Genomic DNA, 18,921 nt, shown 5'->3' on the forward strand with positions numbered 1-18,921 from the left:
CCAACTGAACACTTCCACGGACACAGGAACAGTATGCACCCAAACATCTGCTTCACTGTCAAAATAGAGAAAGAAGGAAGGTTGCCATTGTTACTTGTTTTGGTACAACAATATCCTTACGGACATATCGGCCATTCAGTGTCTCGCAACCTAACACACATTGATTTATATCTTAGCATACAGATTTTTCACTATCCAGTTCAGAAGAGCGCAGTTTTAAAGACACTGCTGACTAGGAGCAATTAGAGACTGAAATTTATCATCTGAAATACGTGTTCCGAAAGAACGGCTATGTGTCATGTGATATGAAAGCAGCATCCTCAGTGAAAAGGAAACATGAAAATGTTGAACATTCACATGATGAGCCACCAGCTGCATTCCTTCCTTTCTGTGGTGCTATATCCAGCAAAATAGGCAGAGTTCTGGGAAGACGAGATCTATTTTCTGACAAGTTAAGAAGAGAAAGGAGATTCTAAGCCCTGTTAACAGTCTCAGCCTCAGGATCCAAGGGATTTATAATATCTTTATGAGTATGGAAGCAATGATATCAGTCTTTCCACCAATACCGTTTCTGACCACCGTCATAACATCAACGGCATATTAAAAAACTTGACAACTGGAGAGATCTGCAGCTGCTGATCACAGCCTCACACAAAATATTTTTTGACAAAACAAAAATTTTGTCCCAGGACTGGGATTCTGTAACTAAAGAGGCAGTAGGAATAAGAATGTGCGAGACAAATTTCAACCATGACAGCAGATATAATCTTTGCGATGCACAGAAGTGAGCTCTCGACGCAGAGAAGAGGCAGAGATATTTGTAATGTTTACGTTATGATGGGATCCATGGTACCGCCATTGCAGATATTGAAACCACCTGTGATAGCACTTCATAATTATCAACCAATTGGAAGCTGTCTATAGGCTATATAGGGCCACCTCAGCAGCCATTTTGACAGCAGTCAGTCACCCTGACGAAGACAATGGAGGTAATCAAAGAAAGCTAAAGGTGAACTGATGCACAAGAAATCCCGGAATGTATTATACATCATTTGCCTCATCAAGTTAATTCATTCCATGTCTAACAACACTCCAGATTGTCTATGCTTTCTTCTCAGAATTTTGAATTTTCTGTGCATCTACAATTACACTCTGCAAACCACCGCAAAGTGAATGGAAGAGTGTACATCCCATTGTACTAGTTCTTAGGTTTCTTCATGTTCCATTCACATATGGAGTATGGGAAGAATGATTGTTTGAATGGCTCTGTGCATACAGTAATTATTCTAATCTTATCCTCATGATCCCTAAGTGGGCGATACATATGGGGTTGTATATTCCTGGAGTAGTCATTTAAAGCTGGTTCTTGAAACTTTGTTAACAGACTTTCTCAGGATAGTTCATGCCTATCCTCAAGTCTTCCAGTTCAGTTCCTTCAGCATCTCTGTGATACTCTCCCTCCTCTGTATATGTTCAATATCCCCCATTGGTCCTATCTTGTACAGGTCCCACACACTTGAGCAATATCCTAGAACCAGTTGCACAATGCATAGTTTTTTTTAATTTTTGATAACACCAAATGAATCTTTGAATACCTCACACAAGCACTTTATAATGAACCACTTCTGAAGACTAATCTATCCAAATCTTATTAATTGATTATCTGCCTTTAACTTAACTCATGAGTGAAATTATTTGATTATTCCATTTCACATTGTCAAATATTGTCACTTCCAGTTATTTATATTACATGGTTGACCAGCTGTGAAACAATCATTATTCAACAACTATAAAATTTTGTTAATAGCACAACCTGAGTCTCTGCCTTTTGTGCAAGTTGTCTATCTTAACATTAATATAATTTGTAATGACTTGGTTGGATGTCATAAATTTTATAACATAAAATTTTCTTATAAATAACCTCCCCATTTGTCTAAAGTCTGACAACATATCTAACATCTTCCCATACATAACTGTCACGAGAAATACACCAATGGAAAGCCCATTACAAGTGGTAACGCTATCACATTTCTCTGGGACACACCACAGAAGAGTGGTTTGTCAATAAAGCACTGTCCAAGAAAATATGTTGCTTTCTGTTGAGATGATCTCATATCACACAAATCTGGCTAGACACCCCACATCTTAGAAGACACTGGTCCACAACAGAATCAAGTTTCTGGAAATACTGAAATCACATGGTTACCTGCATTATTGGCTCTCAAGACGTCTGGTGCACAAGCGATATTTTATTTTCCATGATCAGTGTTTCTGGACTCTAAGAAGTTTGTACGAAAAAAGCTCTTTTTTTAAAAACAAAGTAAATCATTTTGATTCAAACCAGCATACCTCTGAGTGGAATGCCACTGCACAAGTGTGTGTTAATGACCTCGGCTACAGAGGCCTTAGGTTATCTATACTGGGCATATAAACTGCATCTCAATTCTGATGCTCTTTCTATGAAGGGTGACATGTTCATGGAATCAGGTATAAACTAATGGTAAGAACAGAATTAATTCACTTGCTGCAACTTTTGGAAGATTGTGACTTCTCTGCTGCTCATAGTGATGCATATAGACCACTCAGTAACATGCAAATCTTGTCAGTATTTCTCAGCTTTCCTTCATGGCATATTTAACATGACTGCCACAATGCCATCACCGGCCTAATGGCACTCTAAACTTGTTAATAATTAAGTTCAATCCTCCATGTCACAGTTTGCTGCATTTTGAACACTTTTAGATGGAAACTACCATACATGTTGAAAAGTCTCACAATAGACATTTGTCGAGTTAATTATTGATGACTTCATATACTCTACTCTTAGTATCCACGCCTGTATTAATATGTGTGAATCAGCACTTCAACTTTCTGTAGAAGTGCTGTTCACTAGCAAGTTTAAGAAGCACCTAACATTGTTTATAAATGACTGACTGTTTTTGCTACCTTTCAATGTTCTCAGGCTAAATTATTTTGTACGGCTTTATCAGGTATTTTCTCGAACTTTAGCTGCTGTCACTTTTACAGTCCTAGCCAGAGACAATTGTTGCTAAGTCATCCGACATGACTATCAGCTTATCCATGTCACTGAACATGTGGACTTAAAACTTCCTCAACAAATTCACTCTTTAGTTTGTCAATAGGTCTAACATATTCATCGTGGACAGATTTCCAAACTATTATACTTGGTATAGACAGCATTTACAGACCACTTAGAATGATCCAATAGAAAATTTAGTCTTGTCAAACAAAGATTACCATTTCAAATATTATCTTACACTCAAGACCTGAGGAGTATGTTTACTTATGAATAGGTTTTACCTTAAGTTACTTCTTTGGTTGTGCCTGCAGACCAGTAGGATGATTTATCAAATGATTTTGCACACAGACTCAAGTGCTTCAACAGATACAAAATCTCCCACAACTAGCAGTAAAATATGTATGTTTAAGAAATCATATTCTTAGAGCTTATCTAATCCCAAGAATAAAGTATTATGTAACTCCTGCAGCTTTTCACAAATTCTTTAAATTCAGTCACTTTTTCTTAATGCTTCTAAAACTGATCAGAAATACCTGATATTCACACCTACTTGATTCATTTCTTCTTGTCTGATACAAGTACTTGCGAATCTTCAAAAGCCACATTCATTCCTAGTGGATATTTTTTGTCTATTTTGTTAGAAGGGAAAGGAATGCCACTTATGTGCATTACACACCTGTTAATTATGCTAGATGTCACAGAAGATTGAAAATGTGCCCATTGTAATGTGGAGGAACAGTGCAGTACCCAACAATATGGCACAAATAGAAGAATTAAGCTGTCTTACAATTACTGAAATTGAGAGTATTTACTTTGGCTTCATGGCACTTTGTTAACACACCAAGAGCAAAGCTTATCACCACCATCTCTGCTAGTCAGCAAAGAGAAGGAAGATCACCCCCTCCCCTTACACCGAGATCATAGGGCTGTTCGCAATCTCTGTCCTTGACAACCTTTTTGTGTTGAATGAGCCAGTTCTCCCATATACGTATGTCATATCGATGTCCTTGCCACCATTTTCTTAACTCCTCTTCTACATCTGCCTCAGTTTGGTGTGGAATGCAGTAGATTTCCCAAGTTCAATTACTTCTTTTATTATGAAAACCCCTCAGATGGCCACATCCCTGACTATCCTGACCAGGAGCTGCTCTGGCCCTATACATTCCCACAGAATATGTTTATGTGCCATACACACATCATACATCAGCATTTAAAAAAGGCCTCAATTGTGCAGATTTATTTTATCTAATAACTTTCTTCAAAAATTACATGAATCACAATTACTTCATGAAGAATTCAAAATTCTTTGAATGACAGATGTTTGTAACATACCAACTACTTAACACCAACTACCGTTTTCTGAGCACATTGAGATCCACAGGTATGTCACTCTTACACAAACACAGACAGCAGGTCTAATTTCATGAGGGTAAGCCATGCCAGTCGGAACAGGTAATACTTGAGATACTATGGGTAACTCATACTTGAGATACTATGGGTAACTCAAGACACATGATTGAGCCAAATATCTCCATTGCAGTATTTTCAATTTGTTTAACAGTAGTCAAGACAGATTTCAACTATTTATGGGAGTCAGCCAATTCATTCCAGCCGGGGCACAGATTTGCAATGTGACTGCAGTCCAACCAACTTTTACAGATTTAAATCTCAGGTACTAATAAAGGCATTATCGTGGAATTAAGGTCAGTACAAAATGAGTGGATGAACAAAGGTGCCTACCAAGATTAATATGCACTGGATGGTAAAGAAAGCTTAACACAGCCTGGTCACAACACTACCACAGAGCACAGGTGCTCACAAGCATATGCAGCTCACCTGCCAGACAGGTATAGGTGACAGGCTACCTGTCAGGTAGTCTTATAGTACCACAGGCATTCAGCTGAGGCATATAATTGCATAGACTACAGCGAAACTCTCTGAGTAACCGCAGTTCGCTGTTTGACCACTCCTGCAAACCTCTGCAGCTAGTGCCCAGCTCCTGTGGGCAAAGTGGGGCAAGGGGCACTCAAGCTGGAATGTCTTAATGGAACCATTTATCATCACGAATGGTTTATCAACCAGATTATCAATACTAGTTCAAATCCACTGCACCAGATGTGTGCAATGGCTTAATAGTAGTAGCAATTGAGAAAAAAATACCACAAACCACATTAAAACTGCACTTTGAAGAGAATAAGTAAAAAAATAAATAAAAAATAAAAAAAAATAAAAATCTCTTGACATCAAACACTGCCACGATTCAATGACTACATTTTAAAGCTTATACATTTAAGTCTACCTCCACAACTTCTAAGCAAAGGCAGGACACTACAGTCTAGGACGACTCTCCCCCCACATCATCTCACCATTCCACAGAAAGGAAAGAATTTTTCAAATACTGAGATACTGCCTGTTGAATCCTGTTTCCAGATCTTTGGCCCACATTTAAAAATTTTACTGTCTTGCCAGCACAAGTTACAACTATTCAAAATCTGCGATTGTGATTTCACAGTCTTGACTTAACTTTCAATTCTATTCAACCACTCACATTTTATCTTCAGTGAACGTTCCATGTCATTGCAATAACTAATGTAATTTTATACATCAAACAAATTCTGTCTTCCACTATACAACTGCCCAACATCTGCTAGATGTCTATGCAAAAACACAAAACCTACAACATTCCTGAGAGGCCTTTAATATAATAGCCATATTTCTCACCAGCACAAAAGATGTAATGTCAGTATCAAGCTATCATCCACTTTATTCTCCCTTTTACAGACTTACTTTTAATACCCTTTCCAAATTTTATACAAGACTTACACCTTTCATTTTTCAAACACCTATCCCGTACTTATATTCCCTCCAATCAGCTCATCCAGTTTGGCTGCTACTGCTATCTATCTTGAGATTTGTTTTTCCAATTATATCCACAACACTTTTATTCTATCTACAATAACAACACTACGTTTATCCAGAAGTTACTACTACCACTACTACAACAATTCCACTCTGAAGGAAACAGTACACAACTTCCCTCCAGCCGCCCCCCTCCCCCCTTTTCAAAAAAGCTATTTCTTCATTGGTGAATCTTGTGTTCTACTTGACTGACCAACTTTTTTCCCTCCATTTTCTAAGAGAAATATCTAACTGTGCAATAATGTGGACCTGCTTTAACGTCTAAATTCTTCGTAACAGAACAATTCAACAGCCCTATAAATCAGTTTATAATGTGCTGCTTCATGAAGTTGTGATACATATAGTATTTTGTTAATAACAAAAGGGTGGGATAGGAACAGTCAAATAAAATACAAAATGCACAAAAATATTTGAGAATTTAATGAAAAACAAATATCAATATCATTGAAACATACGGATAAAATGAAAACTGTGCTATCAGACTTCACAGGCTAAAATGTTATGCCAATAAATGCAGTTTTAGTTTTAAGTTATATAGAATACACAATAATGGTACTGTGATTAAGTAACTGACTATTCTGATGGGACTTCTCAAAAATATCAACACACATTCATTTCTAAGTATCTACCTGTGTATTTGTGTGTAAGTAAACTAACAGTCCTACATTTTCATGAAAAATACATAAAATTTCACTGTAAATGTGAAAACATCTAGGCTACTAATTTACAGGTAGTCATATGGAAGGGAAACATTCAAATTTATCTGAACACCCATTCAATTTGTGAAACTGGACAATCACTATTTTTACATTTATGTTTCTTATTCGAACACAAGTACACTTTCACAATTGCAACATTTGGTGTAAATTGAACACATACGTATTCATATCCCACATACCAAAAAAAAACAGTCAATTTATGTTAGACTTTAAAAAATAATAATAATAATAATAATTTTTCATTGAGGCTCAGTCTCTGCGACGTTTCTTCTGCTCCTGTAGCACAAAAAGAAAATGTTCATTTATTGTTATAAAAGTCTAACAGAAAATCTTGTAATAACCATGTCAAATAAAACTATAGACATACACAGCTATTCTGTGGGCTGGTAATACAATAAAAAGTATTTTTAACATTTGCAACACTATGTATACGAACATCTCATAACCAAAAGATTCTAAAACTTGTCAATTTCCCATTCCTTAAACAGGTATTAGAGTGCAATGATTTTATAAATAAAGAATCATATTGCAATGCAGTAAGAGATCACATACTCAGTACATTTATCCATCTTTCATGTATATTAAATGTGGAAACAAGTTTTTCAAAATACTGAAACTAACAAATCTTACCTTCTGGGTCAAAATAATTACTAGGCGTCTAAATATTCCAATGAAATCAATGAACAAGTCAAGTGAATGTTCAACAAAATCTTTGTCACCATTTCTTCTTTTTTCAATAATCAGTTGGGTGTCATACAGGACGAAGGCACACATCAAGGCCAAACCAATGTACAGAGAAGCCTGTGAACACATTAAACACAGTGCTAAATTAATTATTGTAAAAGGGAAGAGGAAAATAATATGATGAGAACTATCTGAAGAACAAGTAATTTATTACCAGTCCAAGTATTAGCACAAACTCACTTTCAAATAGCTGTAATTGGTTGTATCTGACAAGGACTGTGCACATGTAATTATGTCAGTGAACACTGAAGTGACTTCTAAACATTATCACTAAGACATACATTATAAACACCTTATACACATTATCCATAGCACAACTATAACACACCTAGTGGTTTCAGCTCTCCGAGACTGCAGACGTGTATGCAAGTTGCGTTTGCGTGAGTGGGTGGGTGAGTGAGTGTCTACTGCCGACAAGGCCTTAATGGCTGAAAGCTATAATCGTGTGAATCTTTTTCTTGTGCCTATCGTGACTCAGCATCTCCGCTATATGGTGAGTAGCAACTTCCCTTCTCTGGTATTGTTACACCTAATAGTTACGTTGCACCAAACTCTGCCACAACTTGGGGGAGGGGGGCTGGGCTGAAAGTACAGCTATACAGATATAAAATTCACAATTAACTGAAAGTTGTGCACAAAAATTAACATGTACACACTGAAACGACCGCTAACAGCCACAATATTTTAGTCACATCTCCCAACAGTGAACTGTGTAAATCTAATAATGGTAAACAGTATCAGGTCATAGAGTGCCCAAACAGTACTAAATAGTATTCTTCAAAACAGACTTACATCCTTGGAAACTACCTTTTAACTGGCACCATGCCTGCTACATGCCCAAATTCCCTGAGCCGCAATAAATTTGAGTAATAACATCACTGAAAAGGTTATTCATCTAGTCGATGAGATGAGTGCTTCAAGAGTAAAGCTACAGAATTCTAAATTTAAACACTCCTTATCTACAATGTCAACTCACACAAACAACGAATATTTTTTAACTAAAAGCTGATATTCTCTGGAAAGTGGTGAAAAATTTTCTCAAAACACCATCTAAACAATCATATGCCGTTACATGTTCTAATTCAAGATCCCAATCATAAAAATTTACACCTGAAATACTGTGCTGAAACAGTGCTATTCTAAACAACTAAAAATAAAATCAAAAACTTATTACCTGGAACAAATAATATGAGCCGACAAATACGTTGATCACTGAAAATATGAAAAGTGTGCTGACTAATGACAGCAGGGTACCTCCCAGATAAAGCCAGCGCCCTCTCTCAGCGAACATTGCACAAAGAGAGAACGAAACGAAGATTATGCAGGTGCAGAAAAATGCTGTTACAATTATGCTCGGATCAACCTCAATTACAGCATCCAGTAGTGGGCCCATTCCATGTCCTGCAATTAACAATAAATGGAAATCATACAATGCCACCTGGAATAATTAGAAAGAGAAGACACTTATCAATAGAAACTACTTATATACTTGCCTTTAGTAATCAGTTCTTTTATTACTTTTGTTGTAAACACTGAACACAAGCAACAGAATCTGCTCATTATTGGGATAAACTTAATTGCACGCTTCTGTTAGCAAATATATATTGTCAGCTCCCAGGGTATCGAAGCGAACAATTCTCTCTCTCTCTCTCTCTCTCTCACACACACACACACACACACACACACACACACACACACACACACACACACACACAGTTTCAACACAGAAATACATATTTGGACTACATATTACATAAATTGAGCTTTCACTCCCAGCAGCAGAGCTCGCCAGTGGCACAAATAATATACTAGTCTTTAAGAATTTGCAAGAACATAGTTCATTTCTGGGTAAGGTTGCAAATTGACTCCGAAGGCACCCCTCAGGGCCTACTGAATTGGCTACACATGAAAAACATCAGTTCCGATTGGTCTGCAATCTGGCAATCTGAAATCTGCATCAAGCACAGTGACATGCAAGTCTCAAAACTATCATGATCAAAGGGACATGAAACAATAAGGCAATGATGCAATTCTGTACCACAGAAAGGCCTTCAATGTAACCTCTATAACATCATCAGTGGTCTAAATTATTTCAAAATAGAGAAGAAATTCGGAAACAACATACAAAACTGTGCAAACCACAACCTGTTTCTCTATTGGTCTAATCTTCCTGAAATGGCAGTGCTATGTCTGCAGTGGTGGGCTTTCTTTCCCAACAACTATCATCATGATATCCACTATCACTCCACCACTCAATGTGCCAACACCTAAGCCCTCTCCTGCCTACGCGCAGAGCGACATACATGCACATTCGATCACTAGGAAGCAATATGTCTCCTGGTTGAGGACTATGCACCACACCCATTCTGCTAACCAGAAATATAACAGGCAAGTGGCATAGGTGGAGCTAGTCTCCTCAAATACCCAGACTCCACATTAATCCCATCACATCAATGCAGTTTATGACACACTAAAATTTCTGCAAATAAAAAACCAGCTTGTGTATTAGGATTTTTCGTTCGATACACCATTCATGCTAGCTCACGTTCGATAGACCATTCATGCTAGCTCACTCTTTCTTTGGAAGTCTGAGATACGGTCTTCATTAAAGCTATGCTAAGCTCTCACATCATTCGTTTTGTTGTATCTGCAAGCATACAAAACATTCTGAATTCTCTGAGAGTGTAGATACTGCAATAGCGAATATCACACGGAGTTCAGCTGAGGAACAGAGGGCATTCCTACATATGGTAGTCACAAAAGTTGGGCAGACAAATGCAGGCTCCAGAAAGGTACATGCGAAGAAAATGTAGATAACAAAAGAAACACTTTAACCACAATGGGAAGTCTAGGATGGAATAACAATACTGTGGAAAGGATAGATTACAGTCGCAGAGAGGCACAAGGAAAGGACTGTTACACATTTTGCCTTTTAGCCAAAAGGCATTGTCCAGTAGACAAAAACCACGGGCAGGCGCACACGCACCGTCACTGTCTCTGGCTACTGTGGCCACAGTGAGTCATAATTGCACCTGATGGGAGAAGCAATCCAGTGGTGGTGGTAGCAGTGAGACAGAATACATCTACATCCATACTCCGCAAGCCACCTGACGGTGTGTGGCGGAGGGTACCTTGAGTACCTCTATTGGTTCTCCCTTCTATTCCAGTCTCGTATTGTTTGTGGAAAGAAAGATTGTCAGTATGCCTCTGTGTGGGCTCTAATCTCTCTGATTTTATCCTCGTGGTACCTTCGCGAGATATACTGCTTGACTCCTCGGTGAAGGTATGTTCTTGAAACTTCAACAAAAGCCCATACCAGCTACTGAGCGTCTCTCCTGCAGAGACTTCCACTGGAGTTTGTCTATCATCTCCGTAAAGCTTTCGGGAGAACTAAACGATCCTGTAATGAAGCACTCTGCTCTCCGTTGGATCTTCTCTATCTCTATCAACCCTATCTGGTACGGATCCCACACTGGTGAGCAATATTCAAGCAGTGGGCGAACAAGTGTACTGTAACCTACTTCCTTTAGGATGGGGAGGGTCAGGATAGTGGGGTAGAGTGGTTGAAGGTATAGTCCTGCTTGTGGGAGCATTTAGGGATGTGGCTGCCACAAGGTAGGGCTGATAGGAGCACTCAGTAGGTTGTTTTTATTGGTGGGGGGGGGGGGGGGGGGAGGGGGTGAGAAAGAAGGGAAAAAGGACTAGTGGTGCATTAGTGGACTAAGAGACTGCACTGTCCTGGAGTGGGAGCATGGAAGGTGATATGTAAGTGAAGGACAAGGAGTGGTGAAGGCTGAAGTCATGCGGGGAGAGGGCTTACGGGAACATAGAATACATTGCAGGGAGAGTTACCAACTGTGCAATTCAGAAAAGCTGGTGTTGGTACGAAGGATCCAGATGGCACAGGCTGTGAAGCAGTGTTGGGCAGCTTGTTCAGCAACTGTGTGATCAAGCTGTCTCTTTGCTACAGTCAGTGGCCATACATGCATACAGACAGCTTGTTAGTCGTCATGCCGATGAGCAAAGCAGTGCACTGGTTGCAGATGAGTTTGTACATCACATGATCATATGGGAACTTCTCAACTTCTCATTTTCACTCACTACAATCATGTTTGAAGATCACATTGGCTACAAAATTCACAGTAGGGCACTGAAAACACCACTGAACACTCATTCATTGTCAGAGAATGTGTGGCAAATGTGCATAACTGACCTAAACTCGACTGCCATCATTCCTGACTCCAACTATAGAAGAGGGGCTGACTCGGCCACAAATTCAGTATAAAATCTGATAAGAATCTCATCGTGTCATGAAGCTTTGTTAAATTTTAACGATTTCAGCTGTTTCTCAACACCACTAATTTCACTCATCTTTTCAATTGTGTGAGGATTAAACTGGGGCAATTCTCGTCTCCCCCCCCCCCCCCCCCAAAAAAAAAAGGAACACTTGAAAACAGAGTTAAGCATTTCAGCTCTTGCTTTGCTACCTTCAATTTCAGTTCCTGTCTCATTTGCTAGGGAATGGACACTAACTTTGGTGCCGCTAGCAGCCTTTGAATACGAGCAGAATTTCTTTCGGATTTGTGAAAGATCATTTGACAAAATTCTGCTTCACTAGTCATTGAAGGCTCTAAGAGGGGATGAAATATCTGAATGTGGGTCATACTTTTGGAGAACATAGATGATCCAGTATTAGAGTCAGCATGTGACAAGAGCTTTGGAAGATTTTCAAACAGACAAGGCAGATGGGACAGCCTATGAAATTTCTTGAATCATTGGAGGAAATGGTATCCATACCACCAAGCTGCAGCTCAGAATAATATCCAGAAGAATGGAAATGAAAACTGAAGACCTGTGAGATGACCAGTTCTACTTAAGGATAGATAAAGGCACACAGGAGGCAGTCTCAACACTGTCTAATAAGGAAGAAAGAAAAGAAGAAAACTAGAAACACTTTTTACTATCTGTCAACCCAGTAAAAAGAAAGAAGAGACACCATTCTACACAGGGTGAGAACTACAGAAAAAAATTTCAAACCATCACTGATGGTTGAAGTAACGAACACCAAAACATTTTCACACTGTTCGTAACACAATGTTCAGCTTGTAGAAGCTTTTGCCACTTTGTAAAATACAATACACTTTAGGTTAATTACTGCATATCCCTGAAAATAACTGGCTAAAGGGTTCTTGTCAAATTTTGGGTCTAGTGAAGCACGTGAGCTAGCAAATTTTTAAACATTGCTTATGTTACACAGATATGTCTAACGTCTGTCACACCTACATTTTGTGAACCACTGAACAGTACAGCAGAACACCAGTTAGTAGGGCTTTTTCCATTTCATTCACAAATGGAGCACAGGAAAAATTATCATTTAAATGACTGTGTGTGAGCTGTAATTGCTGCAATCTTATCTTCGCCAATCCTCTGGGAGTGATATGTATGGGGTTTTAGTATAGGAAGAGTGTCATCATTAGAAGCCGGTTGTTTAATCTCTGTCAGTGGACTTTCTCGTCATCTGGTTCTTATGGGTGGCGTCTTAGATTGCGTTGTCTACTACACCTACATGAGTCAACGGAGAGAACATGGTCATTAAAATTCACAGTACTGCAACTCTCGTTAAAATGCTGATGTCACCCTCTGCATTTTATCTTGTGGAAGTTGTGGTGATAGACTTAACTGCAGCATTGTATGAGGTAGTTACACTGGAAGGAGACAGTCTAGTTAACAAAACATTCCTGACAAAAACCTCATTTCCTACCAGAAGAACAACGCCCAAAATCCCCTAATCTTATGGAGATCCAGTTACTTTCTCAGTCTGTCCATGCATTCACACAGTGAGTTAATTCACTGGCTGTCTATAATGCCCATATTACCTCGAAATTTATGATGTCATCTGTTTATCAAGGCGGTATTATGTTGTTTCATATTTGAAAATTGGTGACCCATAACACGACCCTCTTAACAGCTTAGTCTCCATTGTTCCCAGTCATCTGCATCCCGGAGTAGCTGGTCCCATGTTTGGTGTGTGTTCTTTATCTGTTCCATCCACCTTTTCTCAGTGGTCTGCAATCTTTTCCCTTCAACCTTGCATTGGATGATCAGCTTAGCAAGTTATCCTCTGTCTTCTAAGTATGTGACAAAAGAACTGCAGAATTCACTGTAAACAAAAACTGAACCTCTTGTCCTCCCTGAGCTCTTGAAGGAATGACTTGGTCCATTTGCCAATCCATGATATTTTCAGCAACTTCCTATATGCACACATCTCAAAAGCATCAGTTCTTTCTGCTTTAGTTATTGTCCATGTTTCAGCATCGGACAGGAAACAGCAGAGATTTCAGCGCTCTCAATTTATTATGTTTCGTCAAGGTTCGACTTTTCCCAATCACTGTCAGCTACAATGCAGCATCCCTACCCACAGCAATTCTATGCCACATTTACTGTGTAGAAACATCCTCTTTTTTGACCCACCAAGGCCTAATAGACAATGCAATCAACTGTATGTTCCTGTCTATTATCATAATCTTTGCCTTTTTGTTATCCCAAAATCTAAAAGTCTTGCACAGCAAAGTTAACTGCTACCAAATACTGGCAAAAAAGACTATGTGATGAGTCTTGTAGTATGGGGTATCACATATCAAAGACATAACTGGATGTGTTGATCCAACTCAAAGATGAGTCAGGGATGGTCAATTGCAGCTCTGGGCAACAGCGACAAAATCCAATCACAAACAGATGAATTTTGCCACTTTCACAAAACTGGCCTGACGACATTGTGGACTGATGACCCTTTATACCACGAACCAAACCCAAAACTAAATTGTGTCCTCACAACAATATCAACTCTAGGTTGTCATGGTTGACAGAAAAACACTAAGGTAAAAACAGCTGCAGAGAGAGAGAGAGAGAGAGAGAGAGAGAGAGAGAGAGAGAGAGAGAGAGAGAGGGGGGGGGGAGGGGGAGGGGGGGGAATTGCAATCATGGCTGCACAAGGTAGAAGGTTCTGTACTCCTTAAATGGAGAGGAGGGCATGGGGGAGGGGGATCCCATAATCAACATTACAGCTACAGGGAAACATCATATGGTATGCCGCACACTGCCATACAACCGCAGCAAGACAAAACAGGGCTGTAGGAATTCATTAATTAAAGTGTCGATGACATTAAGATGTTCACATCTAACATTAACCACAACCAGATTCAGAAATTACACCTGGATACTGGTGACGATGAAAGCAACAGACACAGTGAGTTAATCATCACATTTTAATGGCCAATGTAATCAAATATTATAGCACATAGGCCTCTTAGTGTCAACAAATGCCAAGAAATCAAAAGATTATTCAATCTCTTTCACAGTTTGACAGCTACCAACTTTTCTAGAAATGACACACTTTACAGTTTAAAGTACTTCATTGTGTGTGTCAGTGGGGCAATTCCACTTAGGCCTACATAAAACATTAACCCATTTTGCATCACTCCAAGCAGCGATGAGCCTGCACCCAGCGTACCCTTTACAAATACTGTAAGGGGTTTACTAATACAAAACATTAAAAAACCAGAGTTGATCCAAGCTACAACTGGTTGCCCTTTACACACTTAACTTTTTAAAAGCAACAATCATCTAAGTGAGGAGAAAAATGAAAACAACTGTGCTGTCCTAAGCTGCATGTCTCAACGTTTACATAAACCACAATGAGAAACAGTAAGACGGAGACAGAACATCTAATTGTAGCATTTGAGCTATACAGAAAAGTATTCTAGAAGTCCCATGTTTCATAGATGATGCCACATACAAAGGATTCACGCCAACAGAACATGTAGGATGTTTGCTTTGTAGCATGATGTAATAATGTAGTAGCATGTGACATACAGGTGCACAGATAAGAAGAATAGAACATCGACAATATTTCTTTGGAATAGAGCTTTTAGTGACCGACTAACCTGCAGCATAGCCCAGTTTGCTGCAGGTCTGTCAAGAATTCAGTTAATTAACATTTTTGCCATTGAAGAAAACGTTGTATCTTATTGAAATATCATAAAAACCTGGGTACTCCCATTATTACCCCTCCATCAGGTGCATCTACTGTTGTCAGATTAGTAGGCGTGCGTAGTAAAATTTACAACATGGTCATTTGTCACCAAAAACAAACTTTTCTTAAACTATAACATTTACTGAAGAAATCAGTTCATATTCACTATCTTCAACATTTATTAACAGAAGCTTTTGCTCCATATAGTTCTTTAAATAACAATTTAGCCAGTTTTTCTGATGTACGTTCACTTTCATAACACTTTTCACAGACAATTTGTTTGCGAAGTAATTACGGCAATGTTCAGGAAAAGGAAAAGTAGCCAATGCGGTCACCATAGGGGTGAAGCATGTCATCTATCGTAAATTTACCAGGCTGTAATAACGTTGGCAGTTAGCAGCAAAGAGATCAGTACTGTGCAAACTGCAACCAACTTATTAGTTATTCTCCTGTCATTCCGCATTCCCATATCAACAAACCACATACAGCATAGAAAAAACAGAAACCTATTGTAACTCACTGCAGTCTGCTGCCCAGAGTTCCAGTACATTAGCACATCCCAAACACAGACACTACTTCGTCACTTTATTACCTCTTTTGCACGAGAATTGATGTGTGTCTCACTATTTATATAGTTTACGATTTCATCTATAAAGTTAAGGTCAATTACTTTCATAAAAGCAGAACCTCTGTTATACCCACCTCATTTCTCTTCGGATCTAATGGAATTTGCACAATGTTTTTCTGTTGGTTTTTTATGTTTTAGCACACTCGCTTTTACACCAACATGAAACATTGTCTTTTCAATAAAGAACCTCCGTACAGCTTGTGTCTCTACGGGATCATGCCTTAACCATAAAAACTACTGTTGTTTACAACAGCGCGTCCACTCAAAGAGTTAACCATTCTATCGTACTATAGTTTTGAGGCTCGTGCAATGCAACTAGACACCACCATTGTGCTATCTGTACTGAACATGATTGTCACACTTTTCTTGGATGATAAGCTCTTCAAAAAAGAACTACTCACACAACAGTGTGTTGTGTTTGATAAGTTACTTACCAGAGAAAAATGCAAAACCCAGAAGATATCCCAAACGCAGCTGCATGTTTTTTCCATTATATGGTGTTCCCATTAGTAACATCAGCAAACCCATGGCTCCTAGAGCACTGAGAAATCCAGCAGTAAAAACTTCTGTGTATATATGAATGTATGCTCCAAGAGCTGCAGCAGCAGTTGAGAAAGTTAAGCAGGCGTAGACATTCTGGAGATGCTGTCGGACAGGCGCCTCCCTAGAACACACATTAAAAACTTGTAATTACTTTAAACACTAATTCTTCTTACAAAGGCAATATAGGGATAGACTGACTGAACACAAATATTTACAAATTAATTTGAATTATATCGGCATGGAACATACGAAATAACGTCCAACAATAGGAAAATAGCATTGTCACCAGTATCTACGCATCTTATCAAAAATCTTGAAGGTTTCCTCTTCCAAATTCGAGTAACATGTACTCAAAACTCAAATTAACATGTCACTATGATTACTATTGGTAGTCTGAACCACTACACTGTTTGGACCCGCCCAGAAATAATCATTCGTTTTAATTTAATCTCTCTAATTAACAAAACACATGGGACACTGAAAATAAGTAATTTAATATTTCTTAGCGATTTCATAACTCAAAGTTAGACTGATAGTAATACATATCAAATTACGAATGCAGTTAGCTTATCAGTATTGCGCAGTACTTCACATATCACAATTTAATAACTCCCCAACAATCTTACTTACAGTTTAGAATTAAAGTTGCGCACAAAACTGTGTAGAGTGGCCATTTTGTTACTCGGTTAAAGCCAAGACACCGAGATATCCACTTGAGAGAGCTCTCACCAATATTCTAGAAACAGATACACAACACCACTGGCTAATGCGTGACTGGTTAATTTTCAGGAAGTACACGTCCCACTTCACAGACGTCACTGTTTTATTACGTCACAAAACATCAGATTTCGTACGACCATCCCACAGGCAACACATATTTACTACGAAGCTCCTTGAATATCGACTATATACATCGATACGCGAAACGACATCTACAACTAAATAAGGACGATTCCCGCTAGATGTCAAGGGAACGTCAAATAGTGGCGACGAAACGTCAACACAATGTCAGTTCTCTTAGCCCAGTGCCAATAGGTGAAATTAAGGTTATAAGATACCATAAGTGATACAAATTCCACAAGCCAAAACATATTTACCACGAAGATCCTTGACCCTCATCTAGACATATCGATAAGAGAAATGATGTCTACAACGAAATTAGGACAATTCCCACTAGGCGTCAACGGAACGTAAAGCCTAGTTTACACGACGACATTGGGTTGCGGCACTCGTTTTTTAACGAGTTGCACGCAAGTGGTTTCATATATGACTGTAGACACGGCGACACCAGTATACACTTCAGTTTCGTCTTTTTGTGTGTAACTGAGTTATGTCTGAAATGGAAGTTTTGGCAGTTGCATGTTGCACGAGTTAAAGCTTATTGCATGGAATCGCTGCATAAGAAAAAAATAAGAAACGTATTTCGATTTGTGACTGGATGAAGAAAAGACGTCAGCTCGATTGTTAAGCATCCTTGCTGAAATAATTTTATAACGGGAGATCCAAGAAGTTCTTTTAATTATCTTAGAATGTCACCAGCACTGTTCCCGTTTTTTCTAAACAAAATTAATTATACGATTAGGAATAAAGGTACTGTAATGCATGAAGCACTGTCACCAGAACTGAAATTACATATCATATTGCGTGCATTACAATCGAGAACATTCGGCATGCTATAAGATATGGTTTTAGCTGCTGATGACATTTTTCATGAACACCAATAATTATTTACAGTAATAATTATTAACATTAGCAACAATAATTACTCGAAGCAGGCCGCATTAAGAAAGGAATGGTTTGCAAACTTCTCTCCTGAAGATAGATCTGTACCCTGGCAATGTTTCAAAATTCTTACATATGTGAATGGCGAGCTCTGCAGTCACGTTTTAAATAGATGAATATTGAATAAAGAATGCAGCTTCATGAATTTTTATAGCTTTCCATCTTGTCAACAATATTCCTTAACAAAGAGTTGGCCAACTCGAAAGATGGGATTTTAGTCTGACGGGAAACGTGGTATTAATGGTTAAAGCATTTTCGTACTTAGTTATTTTCGCGTTAGATCGCGCGTGTAATGAGAGTAATCAGTTTTAGGGCAACCATCCATTTAAAATTGATGAAAACATGTTGTTCTTATCATGTTTTATAATACAATTGTGAAAAACATTTCTGAGAGCAAAGTACAGAGAAAGAAATAGATTGGTTGGGTGGTTGGTTGGTTGGTTGGTTGGTTTGGGGTATAAAGGGACCAAACAACGGTCATCAGACCCAGGAGAGAAAAAAAATTCACGACTCA

General features: G+C 38.6%; 1 protein-coding gene across 1 annotated transcript; it reads right to left on the reverse strand.

Annotated features, from left to right (window-relative positions):
* Positions 1-6,364: 6,364 nt before the first annotated feature.
* LOC126175686 (probable Bax inhibitor 1) lies at positions 6,365-17,500 on the reverse strand. The gene is made up of 5 exons (XM_049922619.1): positions 17,256-17,500; positions 16,517-16,746; positions 8,597-8,823; positions 7,309-7,479; positions 6,365-6,954 (listed from the first exon to the last, which is right to left on the reverse strand). Exons 1-5 carry the CDS (start codon positions 17,297-17,299, stop codon positions 6,928-6,930), a joined length of 699 nt encoding a protein of 232 aa, XP_049778576.1. The 5' UTR covers positions 17,300-17,500; the 3' UTR covers positions 6,365-6,927.
* Between the last annotated feature and the right edge of the window lie 1,421 nt (positions 17,501-18,921).

Source organism: Schistocerca cancellata, chromosome 3 (genome assembly GCF_023864275.1).
Source record: "Schistocerca cancellata isolate TAMUIC-IGC-003103 chromosome 3, iqSchCanc2.1, whole genome shotgun sequence".
In the NCBI taxonomy this organism is placed as follows: Eukaryota; Metazoa; Arthropoda; class Insecta; order Orthoptera; family Acrididae; genus Schistocerca; species Schistocerca cancellata.

What these genes read in the sequence shown, in the direction of transcription:
- LOC126175686 (XM_049922619.1), bottom strand. Translation starts at nt 17,299, where the DNA reads ATGGCCACTCTACACAGTTTTGTGCGCAACTTTAATTCTAAACT. An exon ending in GGGTTTTGCATTTTTCTCTG is followed by an intron (nt 8,824 to 16,516) that starts GTAAGTAACTTA and finishes TGTTAATTGCAG; the next exon opens with GACATGGAATGGGCCCACTA. An exon ending in TAATTATTTTGACCCAGAAG is followed by an intron (nt 6,955 to 7,308) that starts GTAAGATTTGTT and finishes TTTGTGCTACAG; the next exon opens with GAGCAGAAGAAACGTCGCAG.